General features: G+C 49.3%; 1 protein-coding gene across 8 annotated transcripts in view; it reads left to right on the top strand.

Annotated features, from left to right (window-relative positions):
• The window catches only part of Nt5a (5' nucleotidase A), a 53,886-nt gene that overhangs the window by 12,573 nt on the left and 18,831 nt on the right, over window positions 1-22,482 (top strand). For 7 of the 8 annotated variants that reach the window (XM_089555309.1, XM_089555308.1, XM_089555304.1 and 4 more), the window contains one exon: window positions 5,845-6,162. In XM_089555309.1, coding sequence (XP_089411435.1) covers window positions 5,845-6,162 — 318 coding nt within the window. Of the gene's footprint in view, window positions 1-5,844; window positions 6,831-6,915; window positions 6,934-22,482 lie in introns of those variants that run through there. The other variant, XR_016284788.1, reaches the window with a different exon arrangement.

The raw sequence follows: 22,482 nt of genomic DNA, 5'->3' as shown, positions 1-22,482 counted from the left end.
GATAAGAGCAATATGCCTCAATGTGGGTAACACAATTGAATTTACATGCAATCTAAAATCAAGCCTTGAATCAACAACAACACCAAGGTCTCGTACATGGGCCACGCGAGAAATTTGACCCGCCAAAAGTGTGTAATCAAACGTAACTGTGTCGCGTTTCCTAGTTAGAGACAGGACGGAAGTCTTCTTAATATTCAGTTTTAAGCAATTCATCAAACACCAATTCTCGACGTTGTTAATGTCAGCTTGCAATTGGCGGCAGTCCTCAACATCTCCAATATTACGGAATAATTTGAAATCATCTGCGAAGAGCAAAATTCTCGAGTTGTTGACATGTAACGGCAGATCATTAAGAAACAGTAAAAACAACAGCGGTCCTAAGTTGGAGCCTTGAGGCACTCCCGAAGATGATAGAAATTCGTTGGACACACAGCCGGAAAATCGGACCATGTTGCGGCGGCTGCCAAGGTAGCTTTTGAGCCACCTGCAGTACATGGGGTGAAGTCCGCATTTTTCCATCTTCATCGGAAGTACCTTGTGGGAAACCATATTGAAAGATTTAGTCATATCAAAGTAGATTGCATCTACCTGACCGCGATTAAATACATGTGGCCCAGTATAATCAAGAAAGCTGTATAAATTCATTTCGAGAATATTACACTGATGGCTCCAAAACAGAAGCGCTTGTTGGAAGCACAGTAATTCAAGGGAAAAGGAAAAAAATGTTACAAATGCCACAGTGTGCATCAGTTTTTACTGGTGAGTGTTATGCCATCTTCGTAGCTGTCGAGCATATATTGAAAGACAACATCGAAAACACCATCATATACGCTGATTCCCTGAGTATGCTCAGAGCACTGCACTCCAGATATGCGGCTGAACCCATAATGGGGAACATCGTACATTAAACAGTGTATAGTATACCAAGTGCCCCTCCACAACACTGTTCAGCAACAAGCCCCAGTCCGCCAGACCTCTGCTTTGGGGACATTTGCCAAAAGTGTGAGATACGGGGCCGAATCCACGAGAGTGTTTGCTTTCTCTCTCGTGCCACCTGGCTCCACAGGCTGTGAGTGGCCGTCACGCTGACGTCACTTCAGGGTGGCCGGATTTTGTTTATGTCACGAGGCTTGTCACTCAAGTGAGGGCGTTTGGTCGCTCTGTGTGGAACTCGGAGAGAAGAAACATGCCTCCGCATGCGGTGAATGTGGCCAGGGGCATCAGCGGTCCTTTGCCTCCTCCCAAAGGCCCTTCTTCTTCAGGCTGTCGCAGGGCCGGCTGGCTAGGCAAAGAGCTAAGATACTCAGACCAACGAGGAAAAGTGTGCTACTCTACCGACTGGGGGAAATGTCAAGCCGCCACGTGGGAAGTCTCCCGCACAAAGTTCAAAAAGGTCAGCGCCCCCTCGCAAACACTGAAATTAAACACTAAACAGAGCGCCCCCTCGGGAACACAAAGGAAACAAGCATTCAACCCTTCTCAGGATACATTCTGTGTTTGTTTTTTTTTACAAGCTCTGGGTGACAAGTTCGCGGGGTTCGTTTGGAGGTCAACCGAAGTCAGCACATGGCCCCCTAAGGATAACAAGCAACCGAGATGGGCCCCCTCATCCCCCCCCCAATGCCTACGTCAGAGCGAACTCTGTCGGGGATTCAGCAGCCCCTGGTTACCCTCCCTGATGCCACCTCAGGGCACGAACCCCCCCTGGTGCAGCCTCCCCACTGTGTGCGACTTCACGTTAATCCGACGGAAACATGCGCCACACAGGAGACACTACAAGAAAAACATGTCAACCACACAGAATGTTGCACTCAAAAACAGGAGGTTATGTTGAAAAGGGTTGAGAATTGGGCGAGTTGGTACGAATTCATACTGGTGTGGCATCACAGGGACAGGGACAGAGACAGAGTGACAACAACACAAGTGCTCACTAACAATGGTCAAAACATCGACCATTGGCCGGGTGGTGTCACGACAGTCCACAAAAACTATAAAATCGTCAACATAACGGAAAACTTTTGTCACCATTCCTTCCAAATCACGCAGGGAAGGAAAAAGCTTGCCTGCATCCCTTACATACATGGTGTGTCTCACAGCCTTAAAAAAGGTGTCTCGCCGTTATGAGGTGGACTTGGTATCTTCAGCCAAGAATAAGGTAGGGCGGATATGTGCCGCCATTGAGAGGTGTGACGCACCGCGGGAGAGAAGGAACGCTTGTGGGGTGAAGCACTCCAACCCATTTGTGGACTGTGCTTGCGGTGTGGTCTATTCCATTCCCCTAACTTGCGGTCGACACTACACGGGGCAGACTGGACGCTGTCTGAATGTACGCCTCCAGGAGCATGCCAGGTCCCTTGACGGGGGTTCGGGGACGCACCTGACTAAGCATGTCAAAAGCCACAAGTGTGCCCCGTTGTTCAAGGAGACGCGCGTTCTCTGGAAGCATAAAGATAAGACTTCCCGGGAGATTATGGAGGCCTTCCGCATAAGGAAGTCGGCAGATGTATGCGTGAGTTTGCCATCCTTGCTGCTGCCTGACGCCGAGGTTGATTATCTTCAACGAACACTTAACCATGATAACAGCTAGGTAGATTCGTCGTGATTTAACGTGTGTTCTTGCCTGTAACCTTTGTAACCGTGTTATGACTGTGCATGTAACCATAGGTTTCGTCTATATATTTTTTGTGCTTTTAATAAACTTTGTCAGTTGTTAGTGAGCACTTGTTTTGTTGTCACTCTGTCTCTGTCCCTGTCCCTGTGGTTATGTTGGAAGCACGGTTATACAAGGAAACTGGCAAAAAATGATAAGGCTTCCTAACTGTGCATCCATAGCTGTAGGCAGAGTAATGAACAACAGCATCCAAAACAGCGTAACCTGCACAGATTCACTTAGCGTGCTCACGGCATTGCGTTGCAGAAGTGCAGTCGAACCCTTTGTGGGAAACAAAGTCAGAGCAAAGGGACATATATGTTGAAAATGTGCAGGGTGCTGAGCCATGTTGGAATGGATGCAAATGTGCTGCACAAGCTCGCAGTCATGAAATCAAGAAAGTCAACATGCCCCACAGAGACTGCATGAAAACAATGCATTCTAACTTGGAGGCTAGGCAACTTGGGGTAAGGAAATAAACCACAAGCTGCATTTTGTAGAGCCTCTCTTCGGGGAATGGAGGACCTGCATTAACCGGGACCCCTTTATGGAGGTAATTTTATGCAGTCTCCGCATGGGACCTGGCACAACTTTTTACTCAGCAGTCAAGGTGAACCTCCTTGGGAAAGACGGGGAGACAAGTTCACTCTGAACCATATTCTACTGTCATGCTCACAACTCGAAAAACTTGAGAAAAAAGTATTTCACCCAATTCTATAGTGAATGCATTCCTTTTCACCCAGTGCTACTCCTGGGTGATAATGCAGGTGTTGAGATACCTTATGCTTCTGGCTTTCTAAGACAAGCTGGTTTTCTTCACAAACTGTAAAGTTTAACTCAGCGCCCCACTTGTTTTTGGCACACCTCGGCGACTTCCTCGTTCCTGAGAGAAGACTGCTGACATCCCTGGCCCACCAGGGATACCTGGCCTTCTTTAAAGATTTTAGCAATAGCCATTTAAAAGACTTTTTTTCTGTACCTTGTGTTTGGTGCATGATGGGCTTAGGTGCTTATTCACTGCTAAACTCCACACAACAAAGACATAAATGTGGTCAATATTTAGCAGCGAGCACGGTAAAACATGCCACCTTGCGGGAAAAAAGGAAACTACATGGAAACAAAGCTTGGGTGCTTTGACTACGAGCAAGGCTCATAGCTTAGTCGTTAGCTGCGCGGGAGGTTTCGAAATCATAGTATGAAAGCGTCATTAGCGGGCTAATGATGCTCAGTGGGTGTGGTAAGGTAAGAGTTAATGTGCTGATCGTGTTGCAAGTTTCAGTTTATTTGGAGCAAGAATTTTCTTGGTAATAAGTGCCTCTGCCAGACATGATGGCAAAAAGAAAGGCAAAAAAAAAAGATCAGTATGCTGCTGAGACCAACGCATACGAGTGACATATTTTCCAGCTATCTGCTTTAAAGGGAGACTGAAGCACTTTTTTTGAAAATCAGGCTGGCAGTGGCGTCCTATAGTTTTCCATGCTGTACATTGGAATATCGCATCAAAATAAGGCAGAAACAAGCGTGAATTGCCTTTTTTAGCAGCCTGTGTCACGGGACACACCTTGCGGCGCCGCCGCCCGTGATTGGTCAAGAGAGGTCGTGACATCACTTTGAGGACTGGAGAAGCTGCCAATGTGGATCCGGCTCTGCGTTGAGTGCAGATCGCAGCTTTCCGTGCTGTTGCAGAAGCGAATATGGCGACTATTTTTTCACTGACCTCCAAAGAAAAGGATACTGCAGTTTGTTCATTCCATGTGTCGCCTGAAACCAAAAAAGACGCAAGAAAAAAATTCTACGCCTAGCACAAGCATATGCGAGTGTGAAAGACGCGTATGCAGACCATGCGTAAAAGGTGCCAGCACAACCTTGGCTCGTATTCTCGGAAAGGAAGGGGTGCGAACAATACTCAAGTCAATTACCACCACCGGACGCCTCCTGGCTTGCCCGAAAGAGCGTCAGCCAAAAGAAAAGGCCCAAAGCGTTGTGTACAAAAGTCCTGTTCTCAGTACCCGGCGTTGTGGGTTGGGGCAAGAAAATATTTCAAGGAAACGATGAAGCAGCACAAAGTTGATGTTGAAATGAGTGAAGCGCAGTGGCGAAGCATTGCGAGGCATGTGACCACAGGATAGTGACGCAATCATTGTGCACTGGAAACCAAGCCAAATATGCACACAAGGCTGCTGCTTCACTCGTGGCGCATTCAGCTTATGCCAGAAAATACTCGGAAACGTTCGCTCTTCCTAGATTTGCAGATTAGGTTCAGTGAACTGGTGACCAACTATACGTGTGTTTCAAAGCCAAGCTAGCTGCAACTCGCCCGCTACCACAACCTGATGAAGAAACCGAGTAAGGTTGCAAAACATGGTGTTTCTTTGCAAAAACTTGGTTTGCATTCATTTCTCTCTTAAGTTAGCTGGTACGCCCTGTGTACATAGGCCAGGCTAGGAGAGCACAGAAGAAGGGGGGCCTCTTTTGACAACCTGCCCAAGCATTGCCACGCGTGTGGTGCCAATGACAAGGAAAAGTACCCTGCAGATCGGGAGGGCAACAGTTCTTCTCAGTCATCGTGATATCCTAATGGAGGCTTAGAAAGGGCTAACTGCATCAGTCGGCTTCTCCGATAGAGAGTTTTATTGTCATCACTTGGGTTTTTTGCCAGGGGTGCCATGTGGAGATTGCGGCCATGTATGTGCATGCTTTTTTGCATCTTATGTTTCCTTTTTCGTTCCGTTCTCGATTGAACCTCAGTTGCAAGTTAGCGCTCGTCTGTGTCTTTCCTATTCTCGTCCTGGTGTTTCGTTTGCGTTTTTTTTTTTGGTCATGTCTACAGTGAAACAGAAGCACATTAAGTGCATCCACTTTTGTGCAGTGCGTAGGCTTGACATTACATCCCGTATTGTTGGAGCTTTTGCTGGTGGCCACTAGTTGCAGCAGTTTCAGTTATAATGGGTAAAATAATTCTTCTTGGAAAGAGTGTTGTTTTGGTCACTCTGAGTGCCACAGTTATCATTTTGGCCACAAACCTTGGTGGCAGGCTTTGTGTTCACTATCCCTTTAACATTACTCCAGTGTACTTCCTGTGCAGATTCTGTGTGTTAGAAAAGTGTCCAAATAATTTTGGGGCCCCTGTAAGCGGTCTTCTGCGTGCGTTGGCAAGAAAGGCGTGCCGTTAACAGTGTGATCCGTCCACACAGGCACCAGCAGGGCCTCTGTGGCCTGATCTCCTTGAGGGCATCATCGGCTTCTACCGTCCGCATGGCCCCAGGGCTCGGACCTTGCTCCAGACCCCTGATCGGCTTGTGCGGCCGTGCCCCCCGTCGGTGATTGCCTGGATCCACAGCCTGCGGGCGGCTGGGACGCGCACCTTCCTCCTCACGGGCTCTGAGCCGGCCCTGGCCCCGGCCATTGCGTCGCACGCCCTGGGCCCCCAGTGGCGGGGCCTCTTCGACCTGGTCGTCCTGGGGGCCAACAAGCCAGCTTTCTTCTTTAGCGACACCCGCACGCCTTTCCAGGTGATTCCTTCCTTCCTTCTTCACCACCTCAGGTTGCCTCGCTTATCGATGCAGTTCATGAAGAAATTTGCCAAGCCTTCAGACGACGAGTGCAAATGGTGTCTCCTGGGCCATGACCAACGCCACTGCACCCAAAGTTGCTCCTCCGTTAGTCCCAGCCATGCACCTTACGAACCGTTTTCATGGCCACGGCCAACCACCCGCACCGCCATGGTTCTGACCAGTGCCTTCCCCCCTGCATCACTGCGGCAAACCCCAGCACATCCTTCATCACTGCCTGTGCTGGCAAAGGGGCCTTTTTCCATACGACACACCCCGGCCAGGGTGTGTGCTGAGTGAGCGTTACACCCCGGTAAAGCGTCATTATCCTTGTGGCTGCTGCGTTTACCGACGCATCATCAAGAGAAGCACGCATTTGCTCTTAGATCGAGGACTGGCTATCGCTAGAGGCATCGCCCATGTCCAAAATGGATGAGCTGAAATGCTAGACAAACCTCAGCAAAAAATACCGACACCTCAAGAGGCCGACAATTTCTTTCTTAGACAAACTATTTGCGGTTCGAGACGCTTTCACCTTCTTCGACCTGTCTGCTGAAGAGTCATCTAACCAAGAGGAATCGCTCTCCTTCAACGTCAACGCAGCGCTGTCCAGGAACAGAGAAGAGTAGGTACGCACTCTTCACAGCTACAGCGAGTGATTCTCATTGCCATCAAAGGTCCAACAAATGCCCATTGCCTAACATCACATTGTAGCTGACGAACACACTGCCAAAACCCCTGCCTTGTGTCGCCCAGAGAAATCCAAGCCCCCCCCCCGGGACCAAGTGGAAGAAATGCCCACGGAGCTGCTGAGCCCAAAGCGAGTGAGTACTATGGGGTTTAAACTTGGGGAGATAAATCTGTTCTCCCCGTTTAAGCGCGGCTGACCCAGTTCAAAACCACGCGGACCCCACCCCATGGTCGCGAGCGCCACGGTGGAAGAAACAGACCAGGTGTCTGAACGCGGCTGCCGCGCCGGCGACTTTTTTGATCGTAGTTTACGCCTCTCTCGGCAGATGGCGTGGATCATTGAGGGGTCAACCGTAGCACCCGACGCGGTGCGCGGACCTCCACAAACATTCGCACGCGCGTAAGAATGACAAGTTAATTGCCCGATATATGTCTGTATACTAGACTAAACGTCCAGCAAGCCTTTGGAAGCAAGCTTAAGTATATGCTGATGATTATTTCAGCTTAGAAATGCTATTCATACCTAAGCGTGCTTTGATACTCGTAAACGTCCAATATATCGACCACAGTGGAATCGCCCGCGTGTTTACTAGTGCTCAGCTTGTACAAACGCAAAACAATCTGGCTTGTGCGGAATGCAGAATTCTTGGAAAGAAATTTCCAAATACGCGCTATTAAGATGTCAAGAAATCCTAGTCACGCATGTCAAATACGCTAGCTCCCGATAACGGATGGTGATCGTTGCTTCCCGCTTGGTTTTGTGTCGGGCATTATTGCTCATGTAGGTGCTCGCTTTCCAATTCCATATCTGCGCGAAAATAGTGGCCCCACGCAAACTGCGGGCTGCCGCGTGTTCCCGGAATGCACTGTCTCCACCTTTGCTTTGCCGCCACAAGCGTACAGGCACGCGAAGTAAAGTTTGAAGGCCGTGCTCTCGAAATGTCTTGTAAGACAACCGGCTACACAAGACGGATTTTATTTTTCACATTCATGCAGACGTCGCCAACACAATATCACATCGGCGGCCGAATTTCGATGAAAGCGAAATTCTAGAGGCCCGTGTGCTGAGCGATGTCAGTGCACGTTGAAGAACCCCAGGTGGTCCAAATTTCCGGATCTCTTCACTACGGATAGACTGAGTTGTTTTGGGACGTTAAACCCCTATAAACCAATCCAAACCTAAATTCAGGACTGCAGTGCTTTTCAAGGTGTTTGGCATTCTAGACAAGCTTTGAAAGCTTCCTAAGATGTTGCATTTTCGCGTTCGAGTCAATTTTTGTCTGTTTGCAGACCTGCGTCATTCGCATAGCAATGTAATAGTGCAAAAAATTTGCCATCATATCTTCTTTATGCTCCTCACATGGGAACGAGAATGTATGCTTTGCTAGCATAGCTTCAATTATTACCTCATACGCATTCATAAGTGGGGCATTTTGCTGAAATTCTTTTTCAGCGACCTGCAGCGAAGAAAAAATCCTGAGATTTGGGTGCAGGAGCCCACCTTACATTACTTATGCTTACATTGCATAAGTGTGCTTTCAGGCTGCGCATGGACCTCAGTTTCTTCAACAAGGCTCTGTCGGCATCCGGGGCAAGTTGAGCCCTTCAACATTTTTCTGCACATAAACCCAGCCAGGTAATACACAATGCAGTCAGCAGCCTCTGGCTCTGCACATACCTCACCAAACGCTTCATCACGCTCAACCTCCGCAGCAACCAATCCATCCAGTTTGCATTTTAGCTGCTGAAGACGAGTCTCTTGTTTTCCGTCCATTTGGAACGCAAGCTTTAGATCAGCCAACTTAAGCATATGTGTTTCCCGAGCTTGCTCTACCTCGCAGTTCCCAAGCTTGGGTGGTTTGATCAGGCTATACACTGAAAGCATGTTATATAGCTGAAGAAATGTGGGTAAGGTGGCATGGTCATCCTGACCGCCTGCTTGGCGGATTGTCCCAAAAAAAAGCTCTAATACATCCTGGTTAAATTTTCCAGTCAGTACGTACTTGAAGCCACATTGTTTGAGCAAATATCTTGTCAGCTCTAAAGCTTACAAAACTGTGACACACAAGCCTGCTACAGCCTGCTCTGTCAGAAAATGATCGCGAGATATCCTTCCGGCCACCACTTCCCCCTCCCACTTGTTGAACCAGTACAAGAAGGAGGCGAGAACTCTGAGATCTTTGCTGCCTGCGCTGATGCCTTCTTTGGGATGATTGCGATTGAGTGCGTCAAACAGATCGTTAAATTTCAAGGTGAATTCTACCGTGCCTTTAACATTCTCCAGTCCCACTGTTTTTCTTTGCGAGTAAAACTCCAGCCCGCTGGCCACACTTCGCCTGAACAGCTGGGTAGCGAGCGAGTTTTACGCGCATCTTCTCGGTGTTCGACTGATTAATATGGGCACATGTGAGCTTGTGGCAAACACGCAAGTGTCCAGGCTGCTTTTGGTCTTGAACAAAAAGCTTATCATAGTGTGCCCATTGGACACGGCCACCAGGAAAGTTTAGAACCTATTGGGAATGCAGACGGTTGCGCACACACTTCATAAGATGCGGAGCATCCGAAAAGACAAATAGGCTACGCTTGTCATCAACAGGGAGGAACGAAACAGCTTTTATCCATCACACAATACACAGGAGTGTATGACGGAAAATATAATGGGCAAAAAAAGACACGTGGCACAAAAACGAGCGCAGCGATCACTACCTCTACTCCAAATGCAGTCGCCGGCACACACGCCGCCCACACGCCCGCTGACCCCCTAATCTGCTAGCGCCATCTAACGACGCTCCCAGAAAACACGAGCCGATGGTCGTCAACATCGACTGCTGGAAAGGCGCTGTCGTTCAGGCACCTATAAAATTTCACCAGCGCTGCGACCAGGAACAAGAACAGAGAAGGAAGACAAGGACAAGCGCTACTAACAACTGAAAGTTTATTTGAAAAAACACAGATTATATGCACACAACTGACAACCCAAAGCGCCTGCGCTTCCCGCAAAAAGCACGCAAAAGAAAGTTAAGAATCTAGATACAAAATTTCACATTCATGTAAGTTTACAGATGGTGTGCTAACGCACGTGTCGCTGTTCTTGTGAATGTGATAGGCTTCACACAACTCCCTAGTCAGCTGATCTGGATGTCTGAATTTAATCTTTGCCCTGTTAAACAGTGGAAAGCATGCTTTTTTATTAGACACACCGGGTTTGTTCAGATGACAATCTCTGTAATGAAGGGACAGATTTGATGAAGGAGCACCATTCAAAGAGGTTTTATGCTGACGTAAGCGTGTATTTATGCATTTACCGGTTTGCCCAATGTAATTCTTGCCGCCCTTTGTGCCATGTGCAGAGGGAGTGGTATTGACATACCTTTTAAATGCGGCAAGAATTACATTGGGCAAACTGGGAAATGCATAAATACACGCTTACGTCAGCATAAAACCTCTTTGAATGGTGCTCCTTCATCAAATCTGTCCCTTCATTACAGAGATTGTCATCTGAACAAACCCGGTGTGTCTAATAAAAAAGCATGCTTTCCACTGCTTAACAGGGCAAAGATTAAATTCAGACATCCAGATCAGCTGACTAGGGAGTTGTGTGAAGCCTATCACATTCACAAGAACAGCGACACGTGCATTAGCACACCATCTGTGCACTTACATGAATGTGAAATTTTGTATCTAGATTCTTAACTTTCTTTTGCGTGCTTTTTGCGGGAAGCGCAGGCGCTTTGGGTTGTCAGTTGTGTGCATATAATCTGTGTTTTTTCAAATAAACTTTCAGTTGTTAGTAGCGCTTGTCCTTGTCTTCCTTCTCTGTTCTTGTTCCTAGTCGCAGCGCTGGTGAAATTTTAAAGATGTACCAACTAGCTCAAACCACCATTTTGCTCAGATACCTAGTATATTCTTCCACCGTGGTGAGCGCTACCGAGCGCACGCCGACCACGGCGGGCCTTGCTCTGAGGGAACATAGGAACGACACACTGGCTGACACAAACAAGGCATTTATTGCTATAACAACCATAACGCCACCTAGCAACAAAATACACTGAGGAATCGAGGACGTCCGACTCACCAGCACGGATACGAGCAAATGTTCGCCCACGGTAGGGCAAGGGGAAAACTCCGAGGCCGGACGGGACGAGATGCAGGGTGAGCGTTCCTCCCCACGAGGGTTCGCGCCAGCCGGCGAAGAGCAGAGCCTTACGCGTGAATGTCCACGCGCTTCCCCGGTCCCGAGCAAAAGAGAACCCGTCTTCCCCCGCACGCGAGCGGCAAAACACGCCATCCGTGGCGCTGGTGTTGCTGCGACGCGAGCGCCCTCCCCTGTTAGTTAAAGTAACCCAACTGAGAAGAGTGCGTTGCGGGGGAGCTAACCACAGTTGGGGTGCATTGCGGGAAAGCGAACCACAGGGAGGCGAGTGCATCCGCACATCCCCCCAACCTTAAATAGACCCACGCGCCTGCAAGTTACATGCTATGGAGGAGTCTCCTGGTCTTCATGCGCAGTAGGCAGGTCGTGCAGCGGAGGTCACGCCGACAGCGTGCACGCAGACTTCCGCGGTATTCCGAAGACGGCGTGAAGGTCTCCTGTGGGACGTCTCGCATAGGGGCCTGCAAAGAGGAGGGCCGGTTGACCACTGCAGGCCAGGATTCTGCAGTAGTCGCCATGGTAACAGCAGCCGGAGGTGGCTGCTGTCTGGTCTCGCCATGGCTGCCCCGGATGGATGCGGCGAACAGGATACAGGCTGCTTCATCACAGCAGGTGGCAGCGAGATGATGTGCACTGGATCTGCAAAATTTTCGAAATACACTCCACACGCCTTTAACGTAGGTCACGGGAGGGGAAACGGCGTACACAAGGGCCTCGTTGGTCAACGCTCAACTTGCTAGCAAAACGTGTCGGGCGGCTGTGCAATGCAAAGTTCGAGTGAACAAAGCGCTTTCTTGAGTTGAACGAGACTACTCGGTTCATGCGAGGTTAAAAAAAAATGGGTGGGGCAGAAATGTGCGCCTCCTCTCAACTTCACGGTCCGGTGGCGTGTCACTTTTGACATGGTGCAGGCAGCTTTGAAAAGCCTTAGGCCTCACTGCCATTGTGACACCGACCCTCAAAAAAAAAGAAAGACCCGAAACGGGTTTCGTGCGCGCAGCCGCGAGGAGACATCAGCTTTGTGGGGTGGTCCTCCCCCCGCTTACTGCACGAAGCAGCTTCTGAGCGGTCGGTGCCAACCGTATCGGACGGTGTCGGAGCGCCTGGTGCCGAGCTGCAATACCAGCGAGCTCGTAGCAGCACCCGTGGTCCCCAGCCACCCGGCTCCCGGAGCCGCGACTCCCAGAGTCGAAAGAGACAGCGAGAAAATATGTACAGAAAACTCGGACCACCTACGCGGCTTTCGTACTCACTCGCTTCGGGCTCGGCAACTCCGCGGGCGCTAGGCCTAGCGCTCCCTCGATGCGGACCAAGTGGTTCTTGAAGAACTCCAGGAAGAAAAACTTGACAAAAAAACATGCTGAGCATGTCGAAAAGTTCAAACATGCTGCAGTGCAATACACCTCGTACTCAAGAAAACATGCCGCAGGTCCTAGTGATCAAAATTCACACTAGGCCTAGCACTTGTGAAGTCCGGACAAAGAGCGTTCCTCGAACCGAACAGACAGTCGTCCAATGTTCCAAGAGCAGGCCCCACGTTGGGCTGCCAGATATGGGGTTTAAATCGGGGGAGGTAAATGCGTTCTCCCCGTTTAAGCGCGGCTGACCGAGTTCAAAACCGCGCGGACCCCACCCCGTGGTCACGTACGCTACCGAGCGCACGGCGACCACGGCGGGCCTTGCTCTATGGGAACAAAGGAATGACACACTGGCTGACACAAACAAGGCATTTATTGCTATAACAACAATAACACCAGCTAGCAACAAAATACACTGAGGAATCGAGGATGTCCGACTCTCCAGCACGGATACGAGCAAATGTTCGCCCACGGTAGGGCAGAGGAAAACTCTGAGGCCGGACGGGACGAGATGCGGGGTGAACGTTCCTCCCCACGAGGGTTCACGCAAGCCGGCGAAGAGCGGAGCCTTACGCGTGAACGTCTACGTGCTTCCCCGGTCCCGAGCAAAAGAGAACCTGGCGCTCCGACATCGTCATTCAAAAGTGGTGACAAGCAAACTATATCCAATTATAGACCAATCTCTTTAACCTCTCATGCATGTAAAATTTTAGAGCACATTATTTACAAACACATCATGGAATACCTCGAATCACATCATTTATTAACAAATGTTCAGCATGGCTTCAGACGTGGTTTCAGCACTTTGACACAACTTAACGAATTTACTCACGACATTCGCAGTAACCTTGATGCAGGCAATCAGATAGATGCAATATTCATTGATTTTTCGAAGGCATTCGATACAGTGATTAACTCAAAACTTATGTATAAACTTGACATGATCCTCAATAACCCCCGCCTTCTCAATTGGATTTCAAGTTTTCTTTCCAACCGTTCTCAATTTGTGTCCTTCAACCGAACTAATTCTAGGGTAGCAGACGTGCCCTCAGGAGTCCCACAGGGTTCTGTATTGGGCCCATTGCTTTTTTTGATTTTTATAAATGACTTACCTTGTAACATCACCTGTAACCTACGTTTGTATGCTGATGACTGCGTGTTGTATCACAAAATTTCCTGCCTTGATGATCACTTATACCTTCAGAAATCATTTTCAGAATTTAGCTCTTGGTGTGCTACATGGCAAATGACTATTAACATCCGCAAAACCGTTGTTATGACTTTCACTAATAGAACGACACCTTCCGTGTTTACTTACTCAATTAGCAATACCCCCATCCAGAGTGTGAGTCAATACAAATACCTTGGTCTTATTTTCACACCCAGTATGTCATGGTCCAAACATATAGATTTCATAACCTCAAAGGCACTCAAAAAGTTAGGATACCTCCGTCGCACAATAAAAGCTGCTCCTAGAGATACGAAACTACTGATGTTTAAATCGCTAATCCGTCCACTACTTGAATACGCCTCCCCTGTATGGAACCCGCACAAACAACGCGAAATTAACCAAATCGAGGCAGTGCAGAAGAAAGCCGTTCGCTTCATATGTCATAGGTTTGGTAGAGATTTTTCGCCTTCCACAGCACTTTCATCACTGGGCCTGCAACCACTCTCATCTCGACGAAGGACTGAGTGTTTAAAATTTTTGTATTGCATTATTAACTCTTTCTGCCGGACCTCTGCAAATGATTACCTAATCCCTGCTATACCATCTAAAACTAGAAGTCACCACAGCCTAAACATCACGCCTTATTTTGCCCGCACGGACACTTTTAAATACAGTTTATTTCCGCGTGCAATCGAAAATTGGAATTGTTTACCCGGTTCTACTCGCTCTCTTCCTTTAGAGCTGTTTTTAGCGGCTATTGAATAGTTTTTTTTGTTTTTCTTGTTTTCACTTGTACTGTTTCGGATGTTTCCCATTGTTGTGCTCCATGTTTTCGTACACTGTTGTTCACACCCACCCCTGCAATAGCCCAATAGGGCTGCAGTATGTATAAATAAATAAATAAATAAATACGGTGGGCGCTGACCGCTCAGGAGCTGCTTCGTGCAGTGAGCGGGGTAGGACCACCCCACAGAGCTGATGTCTCCTTGCAGCTGCGCGCACGAAACCCGTTTTGGGTCTTTTGTTGAGGGTCGGTCTCACAATGGCAGTGAGGCCTAAGGCTTTTTAGAGCTGCCTGCACCATGTTGGAAGAGGCATGACAACCGGAGCGTGGAGTTGAGAGGGGGCGCACTTTGCTGCCCCACCCGTTTTGCAACCTCGCACGTACTCAGCAGTCAACTGAAGAAAGTGCTTTGTTGACTCGAACTTTGTGTTTGCACAGCCGCCCGACACGTTTTGCTAGCCAGTTAAGCCCACAGTTATGTATGGTGGCTGGGAATCGATGCAGGCATTGAGGAATGGGTGTGACGATGCTCTCCGTGCCAGGAGACACGGCCAGAGATGCCCAGAGCACCAGTCCATCCGTGGGAGACAACCTGGACACCATGGTCCCGCCTACACATTGACTTTGAGGGCAGACGTTCTTGATTGCGGTGGACTCGTATTCGAAGTGGCTGGAGGTCATTCCAGTTTCATCGATGCCTTACGGAAACTGTTTGCAACACATGGCCTCCCAGCCACTATCATGTTGGACAACGGGCCGCAGTATACTTCTGCTGAGTTCTGGGGGTCTCTCGATGCCGACCTGATTCACCAGGTGACTTCTGCACTTTTTCACCCATCCACAAATGGCCAAGCTGGCAGGATGGTGCGAACCATTAAAGAAGCACTGTCCCGCATTATTCAGAGAAATTGGACGCGGCGGCTAGCAGATTTCATGTCAGAGCAACATGTAACCCCGCACACAGGCACAGGGCGATCACTCTTGGTGGGCTGCCGGCTGTTCACCATGCTGGACCGGCCGCATCTGGACAGGGCCCCGAATAGGTCCTCCCAGCATACAGGGACGCTGCCGATGCCGCGTTCATTCCAGCCTGAAGAACCGGTGTTTGCATGCAACTGTGGCCAGGGTCCTCCGTGGGTCTCCGCTGTGGTAGCCCGAGCCACAGGCCCAATCTCCTACACTGGGCGCATTTGTTTTTCAGTCCCGGACTGTCCGGGACTACTTGCGGACTCGAGTCCGATATTTGTTTTTCTCGGGCAGCCCGAAAGCTCCGCCCACCTGCTTGCATCGCCATAGCAACGCGTTCGTTTTTAGCCTATGGCAGTCCGCGGGCTGCTTGGGGCTGCTGAGAAGGCAGCAGACGATAGCTGCGCGCCGCGCTGGCAGCCATATTAAGTTAGACTCCGTGTGCGTTTTGAGTGCTTTTCGTGTTCCTGGAGGTTGATATCATGCGTTAAACCTTCACATGAGCTCCGTAGCTCCTCTCTGAGCCATCGCAAGACTTTTTGTTCTTGCATCTTCGTTTAATTTCTTGAAATCCACCGCACACGGACGCGCGTTCAAAGCTGCGAGCGCGTATTGTTTGCTCGTGTCGTCAAGAGGTTCTTGTTCGCTTGTTTTGCCACATGCTGTCTGTACGCTTACCTGAAAGCATCGCAGGTGAACCACTCGTATACTGGAGCAGCTATAGAGCTTGTTGTCAACATTTTTGCGGAGGCTTTCGTCTATCCGCCTTTCCGCAACGAGTTGGGCTACTTTGTGCGAACTTCGCCGCAAGCAGTAGCGGTGAGCATACCTCCGAAGCTGAGTTCTGTAATGCACCTACGCTAAGCTGACAGTACAGTCTTTAAATCGACTCAGTATCATGATCGAGCGCACGGCGTTGCTTCGGCGTTGCTTCGGCGTCGTATTGGCCGTGGCTTGCATCGTCTGCTAGCAGATGACAGCGTCCTTGTACGGTAACCGAGGGGGAGCCCGGCTCTGGCGCCGTGTTCGAAAGCAGCCTATGGCAAGTAGGTCATGTGACCATGACGCTTTTCCTGTCCGAGCGGAAGCCGAGACCTGCCAGCAAGTAGTCCGGGACTGGAAAAACAAATGCGGCCACTGTTACTCTTCCAGATGGCCGAGTGTTGCGCCGGCATGTGGACCAGCTTCGTCGCCGGGCCGTCACACCTTGTGTAGGTGGGGGACTATCATAGAACTGCAAGTGTAACTCAAATGAAAGCAAATTTAAACTTACCGGATCTTTCAATTCGTCGAAGAATTTCCCGTCTATGCCTATTCCACAAAATCTACCATTCAAACCATCATCTCAGAGATACGGTGCTTGTACCACCATCTTACATCTCATCCCGCAGCGACCACCAGTTAAAAGTTGGTGTACCCAGCAGTCGCACCAACTTACACTTCGCCTCTTTTATCCCCAAGGCTGCTCAGGAATGGAACCACCTTCCCGCTTCCATCGCCTCCATTACAAATGCCGACTTGTTTAAGAATGCTGTAACTGATTTTACATTGTAGTGCTGCGTTACCTGTTCTGTTTTTATTTTATATCACCCACTCCTCTTTGTTATGCTTCGGCCCTGAGAGTAAATAAATAAATAAATAAAGTAAATATCCTATGCAAGGAACACCACCGGAGGTAGTGAGCAGCGAGCCACCCAAGGACAAACTGCCAATGGATGAGCAGCCGACTGCTGAACTTCCCTCTGATGATACAGTCGCCCCCCCTCAAATAGTGCCTCTGCCAGTGTCTTCAGCGGAGCAAAGGGCCACCAACCCTACGTCGCTCACTTCGAGCTCGGAAGGCCTCTGCGAGACCTTGGGCTGCTTTTGGCCGGCTGTTGAGTCCGAACTAAGGGGGGAGGGGTGCTGTGTTCTGAGTTTAGTGGTGTGGCAGTTGTGCGTTACGGCCGCAGTGTGGTGCTCTGAGGCTGGCAACAATCAGCGGGAGACCTGGGTGGTGTGACAGCGGCACTGATAATGCACTGTCTTTTCAACTGTTGTCGAGGCTGGGGCCGGAATGAAGTTTTAATAAACATGTTGATGAACCTGACTTAAAGGGACACTGAGGAGAGCTCTATTAATATTTTTTTTTATAGGAAAATCCGATAGTTAGGCATTTCATGGCTTTGTTGCCACTTGGCTGGCAGCGAAAGATGCATTTATTTCTAAGAAATGTGGATTCGAAGTTGAAAAAGTTTTTCCCGCCGCTCTGATTCAAACTTGAGATTCCCCTATGACGACACAGGACTAAGTGACGTGAAACATGACGTGCACATCACGTGCACATGACGTAACACAGACTCCGTGATTTCTGGCGGCCAGCAGTGCGGCCTAGCAGCAGCCGAAAAGAAAGCTACCGCCGGCGCACGTTGAAGGCATCTATCGGCTATTGCGGCCGTTGCTTCGTTTACGTTTGCACCGGCGTTTTGCCAGCGTTACAGTGGATCCCGTTCTCAAAGTCGTCAACGAAGTTCTCGCAAATAGACACCTTTAGCATACCGTGTACCTTGTTACCGTTGGCGGAATACCGGGAGCCCCCATACCGCTGTGAGCAGGCGCTGATTGGTCCCGGCGCTGCAGGAGCGCGCGTAGCTGCCGGGTATGTGGCGCCATCTGGCGACATCAAGGAGATTTGCGCATGCATTTGCTGCGCCTCAATGATTCGTGGCTTCTCGTGTTCTAGTGTTGCTAGAACTATTGGTTCTAGCAACACCGTTTTGTCCTATGACGTCATGAAGCTTGTACTTGCGAGTTTGGCCTGTGGCGGCGATACCTGTATTTTGGTTCTTGCTCTTTTCTACGTTACAAGAGCTTTGTTGTCAGTATGAATGGCGTTTTTGTAATCAGGAGCTGATATTCTGTCGATGCAAGTCAACTTCAATTTCTCCTCAGTGTCCCTTTAACACCGAGAGAAGTTATGCAAACACAAGTATTATACAAATACAAGTATAGCCGCTATATTATTTGGCAGGGTCTCCTCATGAAAATTTAAAAAAAAGGCAATCAGATGCTTTGCTTTAGAAGAGCCTATTCAGTGAACACAAACTGATACTTGATGCATTGAAAATATCTGCTGCCAGTGCAGTAAGTAGAGTCGTGTGAAGCGGGGTTTCTTTGGAGCGCACACCATCCCCACGCTTGACACCATTCTTAGAGCGGCCTATGCCGCAACCTCTGGTGCAAGGGCATTTCAGAAATTCACGCCTTGTGGGGAAATTGCAATCTACGTAAAAAAAGGAAACTAGTTTCTGAACAACAAACCAGATGACACCGCTCGCTCACACTCTGCTCACGGAAGCGTACTGGAAACCAAAAGTGAAACAAACAGGCCAACGTTCCGAGCTCTTCTGTTTCTTCAGTTCTGAGCGTTGAAACCAAACTCTGATGATGCAATATCATTGTCAGAGACCCTGCTACTCATTGCATCGAAAATACCTGCTGCCGATGCAGTAGAATTGTGTCCAGCGGGTTTTTTTGTGAGCGCGCACCATCGCCGCTCTGGGAGTGCCCTACACCGTACTCTTCGCTTCAAGGGCATCTAAAAAATTTGCGCCTCGTGAGACAATTCCATTCTACACAGAAAACAAAACTGTAGTTTCTGAGGAACAAACTAGGCGGTGCGGCATCACCATAACGGCTCCATAGCAGCGCTCTGGTTTGCACAGACGGACCGGGAACAAGAAAATAAACAAACAGGCCAATGTTCCGGGCTCTGGTTGGGCAGTTTGAGCTTCGTAAACAAGATGTCACATGGCAACATCGTCTGGCTTAGTCCCTGCTACTTGTTCCATCAAAAATGTATGGTGCAGACGGAGCAGAATTGCGTGCAACGGGGTTGTTTCAAGTGCGCGCCATTCCCAACGTTGATGTCTTGCTCGGAGCATCCAACACCGCCTTCTCAACTTCAAGCGCATTTAAAAATATAGTTCAGTAGCGTGGCTTTTTGGGCTTGTTGGTACATAGTTCCAATATACTGTAGCGCAGCAAAAGACGAGGACACAAGAGACGAGAGACGCTCGTGTTGTTCGTCTCTCGTCTCTTGTGTCCTCGTCTTTTGCTGCGCTACAGTATATTGGAGCATTTAAAAAGTTACCACCTTGCGGCAAAAATACAAATTAAGCAGGAAATGAAAGTTCAGTGTGCCAACAGCAAACCAGATGACTCAGCAAGTCCATAGCGGCCGCAGTCATGCTGTCGTAGGTGATCGAAGCCTAGTGGTGTTGTAACAAAAGAGTTAACTAACAAGAGACGGTGCCTGTGTCATTGCAACACAAACGCCACGGACGGTGCAGGAGATAGCACTCTCTCTTCGGCTCAGGAACTCTGCAAGCGCGGACGTTCTGGCGCTTCGCTCTCCGCCAGCTCGTCCTGCCTGGCCTCGGGAGTTTCTTGCCCAGCATGGGCAAACATTCACTCGTGACTGTAATGTTGAGTAGGAGACGGCCTCGATTGCTGAGCATATTTTGTTGCTGGCTGTCGTCGTCGTAGCAACAGATGTTGTGTCAGCCAGAGTGTTGTTCCTTTGTTTCCCTCACATCACCGCCGTGGTTGTCGTACAATCGGTAGTGTACGCGTGATCACGTGTGAGGTCTGGGTGGTTGTGAACTTTGTCAGCTGGGGTTAAGTGGGAAGAACGTAATTATCCCCCTATTTCAATCCCCACAAGCGGCAGGTTTGTCTCGTATGCTTGCATGACATTGTTGTCTTTGCCTCTAACTTTGATGACCACTTGAAGAGGCTTCGAGCAGTGGTGGAAGCAATCAAGTTGGCCGGGCTAGGTCACAGTTTCTGCCGCCGACCGACAGGAAAGCTGTGTGTGCAGGTTCTTTGCGCTGTGCGTGCATTGCCGACGATTTGTCAAGAACTTTTTGTGCATCGCCGAGCCCCTGACTCAGCTGACAAATGGGAAGTGTTGCCAGCAGAGGTCTTCAAGGAACCAGTGTTGACAGTTCCCTCAGGTTCTCGGGCACTTTGATGAAAACACCGAGACTGAAATTGACACCGATGCAAGCATTTTCAGAAGCGCTAAAACAACAAGGACGCAGAGGGAACAGACAGGGACGAGCGCTCGTCCCTGTCTGTTCCCTCTGCGTCCTTGTTGTTTTAGCGCTTCTGAAAATGTCAAATCTGCACCAACTAGCCCGATCCGCTACCCTTCCGATGCAAGCAGTGTGGGCCCAGGCGCTGTCCTCGTTCAGGAAAGCGACACACAAGTGAAAGTAATCACATACGCTAGCCGTTCCCTGTTCAAGGCCGAGGCTAACTATTCGACGATTGAGAAGGAGTATCGCCATCATCTGGGCTATGGCAAAATTCCGCCCGTACTTGCACAGCAGGCCCTTCAAAGTTATGGCTGACCTCCACATGCTATGGTGGCTTGCCAACTTAGGAGACCCATCTGGCCACCTCGCTTGACGAGCTTACGACTCCAACAGTCCGTCTCCGTGGCTTACAAGTCCAGACGCTGGAAGCATTTTGACGCTGATTGCCTATCACGAGCGCCTGTAGGTGCACCACTGCTGGACGACGATGACTGTGCCTTCCTAGGACCACCCCGCATCTGCTCCACGCAGACGTTGGTGAGTGGTGACACCACGGGTTCCCGAGCATCCCCCAGGGGGGGATGATGGTGAGCAGTGTGCCACCCGAGCATCCGCGCTTAGCCGTGTCCGAGAAAAAGGGGATCCTGGTGGTTGAGCCAATGCCGACCCTTGAGGCCCCTCGGCGGAGGCAACTCACCACTTTGACCCCAGCTTCCTGTAGACGGCACCTCCGGCCTGACCCGACCGGGGGAAATCGGCAGTCGCCTTTTCCTGTCCTCCCCCTCTATCTTTCACTTTCCTATTTCCTTTCTTACAACTTTCCTGTATCCTCCTCCCTTTTTGGTTTTTTCCTTTTTTCCTGGCGGCTAGGGCTAACCTTGTGGGGTGTAACCACCCTGAGTTGTGCCATATTGTGTTGCAGTTGGGGAGTACTGCTGGCTTGGGCAGGGCTTGTTTTTCAAGTCCCTGTCCCGTCCCCTCGTTGGGCTCCATGGTGGGTGGCCGACTAAAGCATATATTTCTTGGCTCCTCCTCTCCCACAAAAGCTAAGGACACTTTCTTCACTACAACTTTAGGCAATTTCGTGAAAGAAGCACCAGGGAAATTTTGGAGGTATATAGGTGGCACCAAATCCAATAGTATTTCGTTGATGGTTGACAGCTACCCAGTCTCAGAGGCAAAACCAGTAGCCGATGAATTTAACAGGTACTTTCAATCCGTATACGCCCAGAAGGATAGTCATCTTGTTACCGAACCTGCTGGGTATTTTTCTTCTATGTCTGATGTCATTGTGAGTCGGGAAGGTATTTTAAACTTGCTCCTTAACCTTGACGCTGAAAAAGCCGTCGGCCCAGATAACATTCCTACAGTTTTTCTGCACCGTTACACGGAATGGATTTCGCATTACGTGTTCCTCATTTTTAACGCGTCACAGCACAGTGTTCTCTTCCGGCAGGGTGCTCGTATCATTCCCATATTCAAGTCAACTGATCGCCTGAGTGTATCCAACTACCATCCAATTTCCTTGACCTCAACTAGTTGCAAAATATTGGAACATATAATCTGCCGGCACTTCACCGTATTTCTCAAAGAAAACAAACTTATCAGACACACAGCACGGGTTTCGGCGTGGTTTGTCGACTGTAACGCAGCTCCTTAGTGCATGCCATGATTTTTCACTCGCGATTAATAACAAAGAACAGATTGATGCTATATTTTTAGACTATGCGAAAGCATTTGATAAAGTACCACATAATAAATTATTACAGAAACTTTACGACATGGGAATAAATAGCAGACTTATCGAGTTCATTAGGGCTTACCTAGAAAACAGGTATCAGTACGCCCAAGTTGACAAGTACTGCTCGGAGGCACTGCAGGTAACATCAGGGGTACCACAAGGCTCGGTTCTGGGACCGATTTTATTCCCTATTTACGTTAATGATATCGTGAAAGTCATACACAGTGATGTGAAGATAAAGCTCTTCGCAGATGACTGCGTTCTTTACACCTCTGTTAAATGTGCAACTGACCACGTTAAACTTTAACAAAGCCCTTGCTGACGTTTCAGGTTGGTG

The sequence above is a fragment of the Amblyomma mixtum genome, chromosome 8 (genome assembly GCF_055824585.1).
Source record: "Amblyomma mixtum isolate Tamu chromosome 8, ASM5582458v1, whole genome shotgun sequence".
Classification (NCBI taxonomy): Eukaryota; Metazoa; Arthropoda; class Arachnida; order Ixodida; family Ixodidae; genus Amblyomma; species Amblyomma mixtum.
This window is presented reverse-complemented; position numbering and strand designations above follow the sequence as displayed.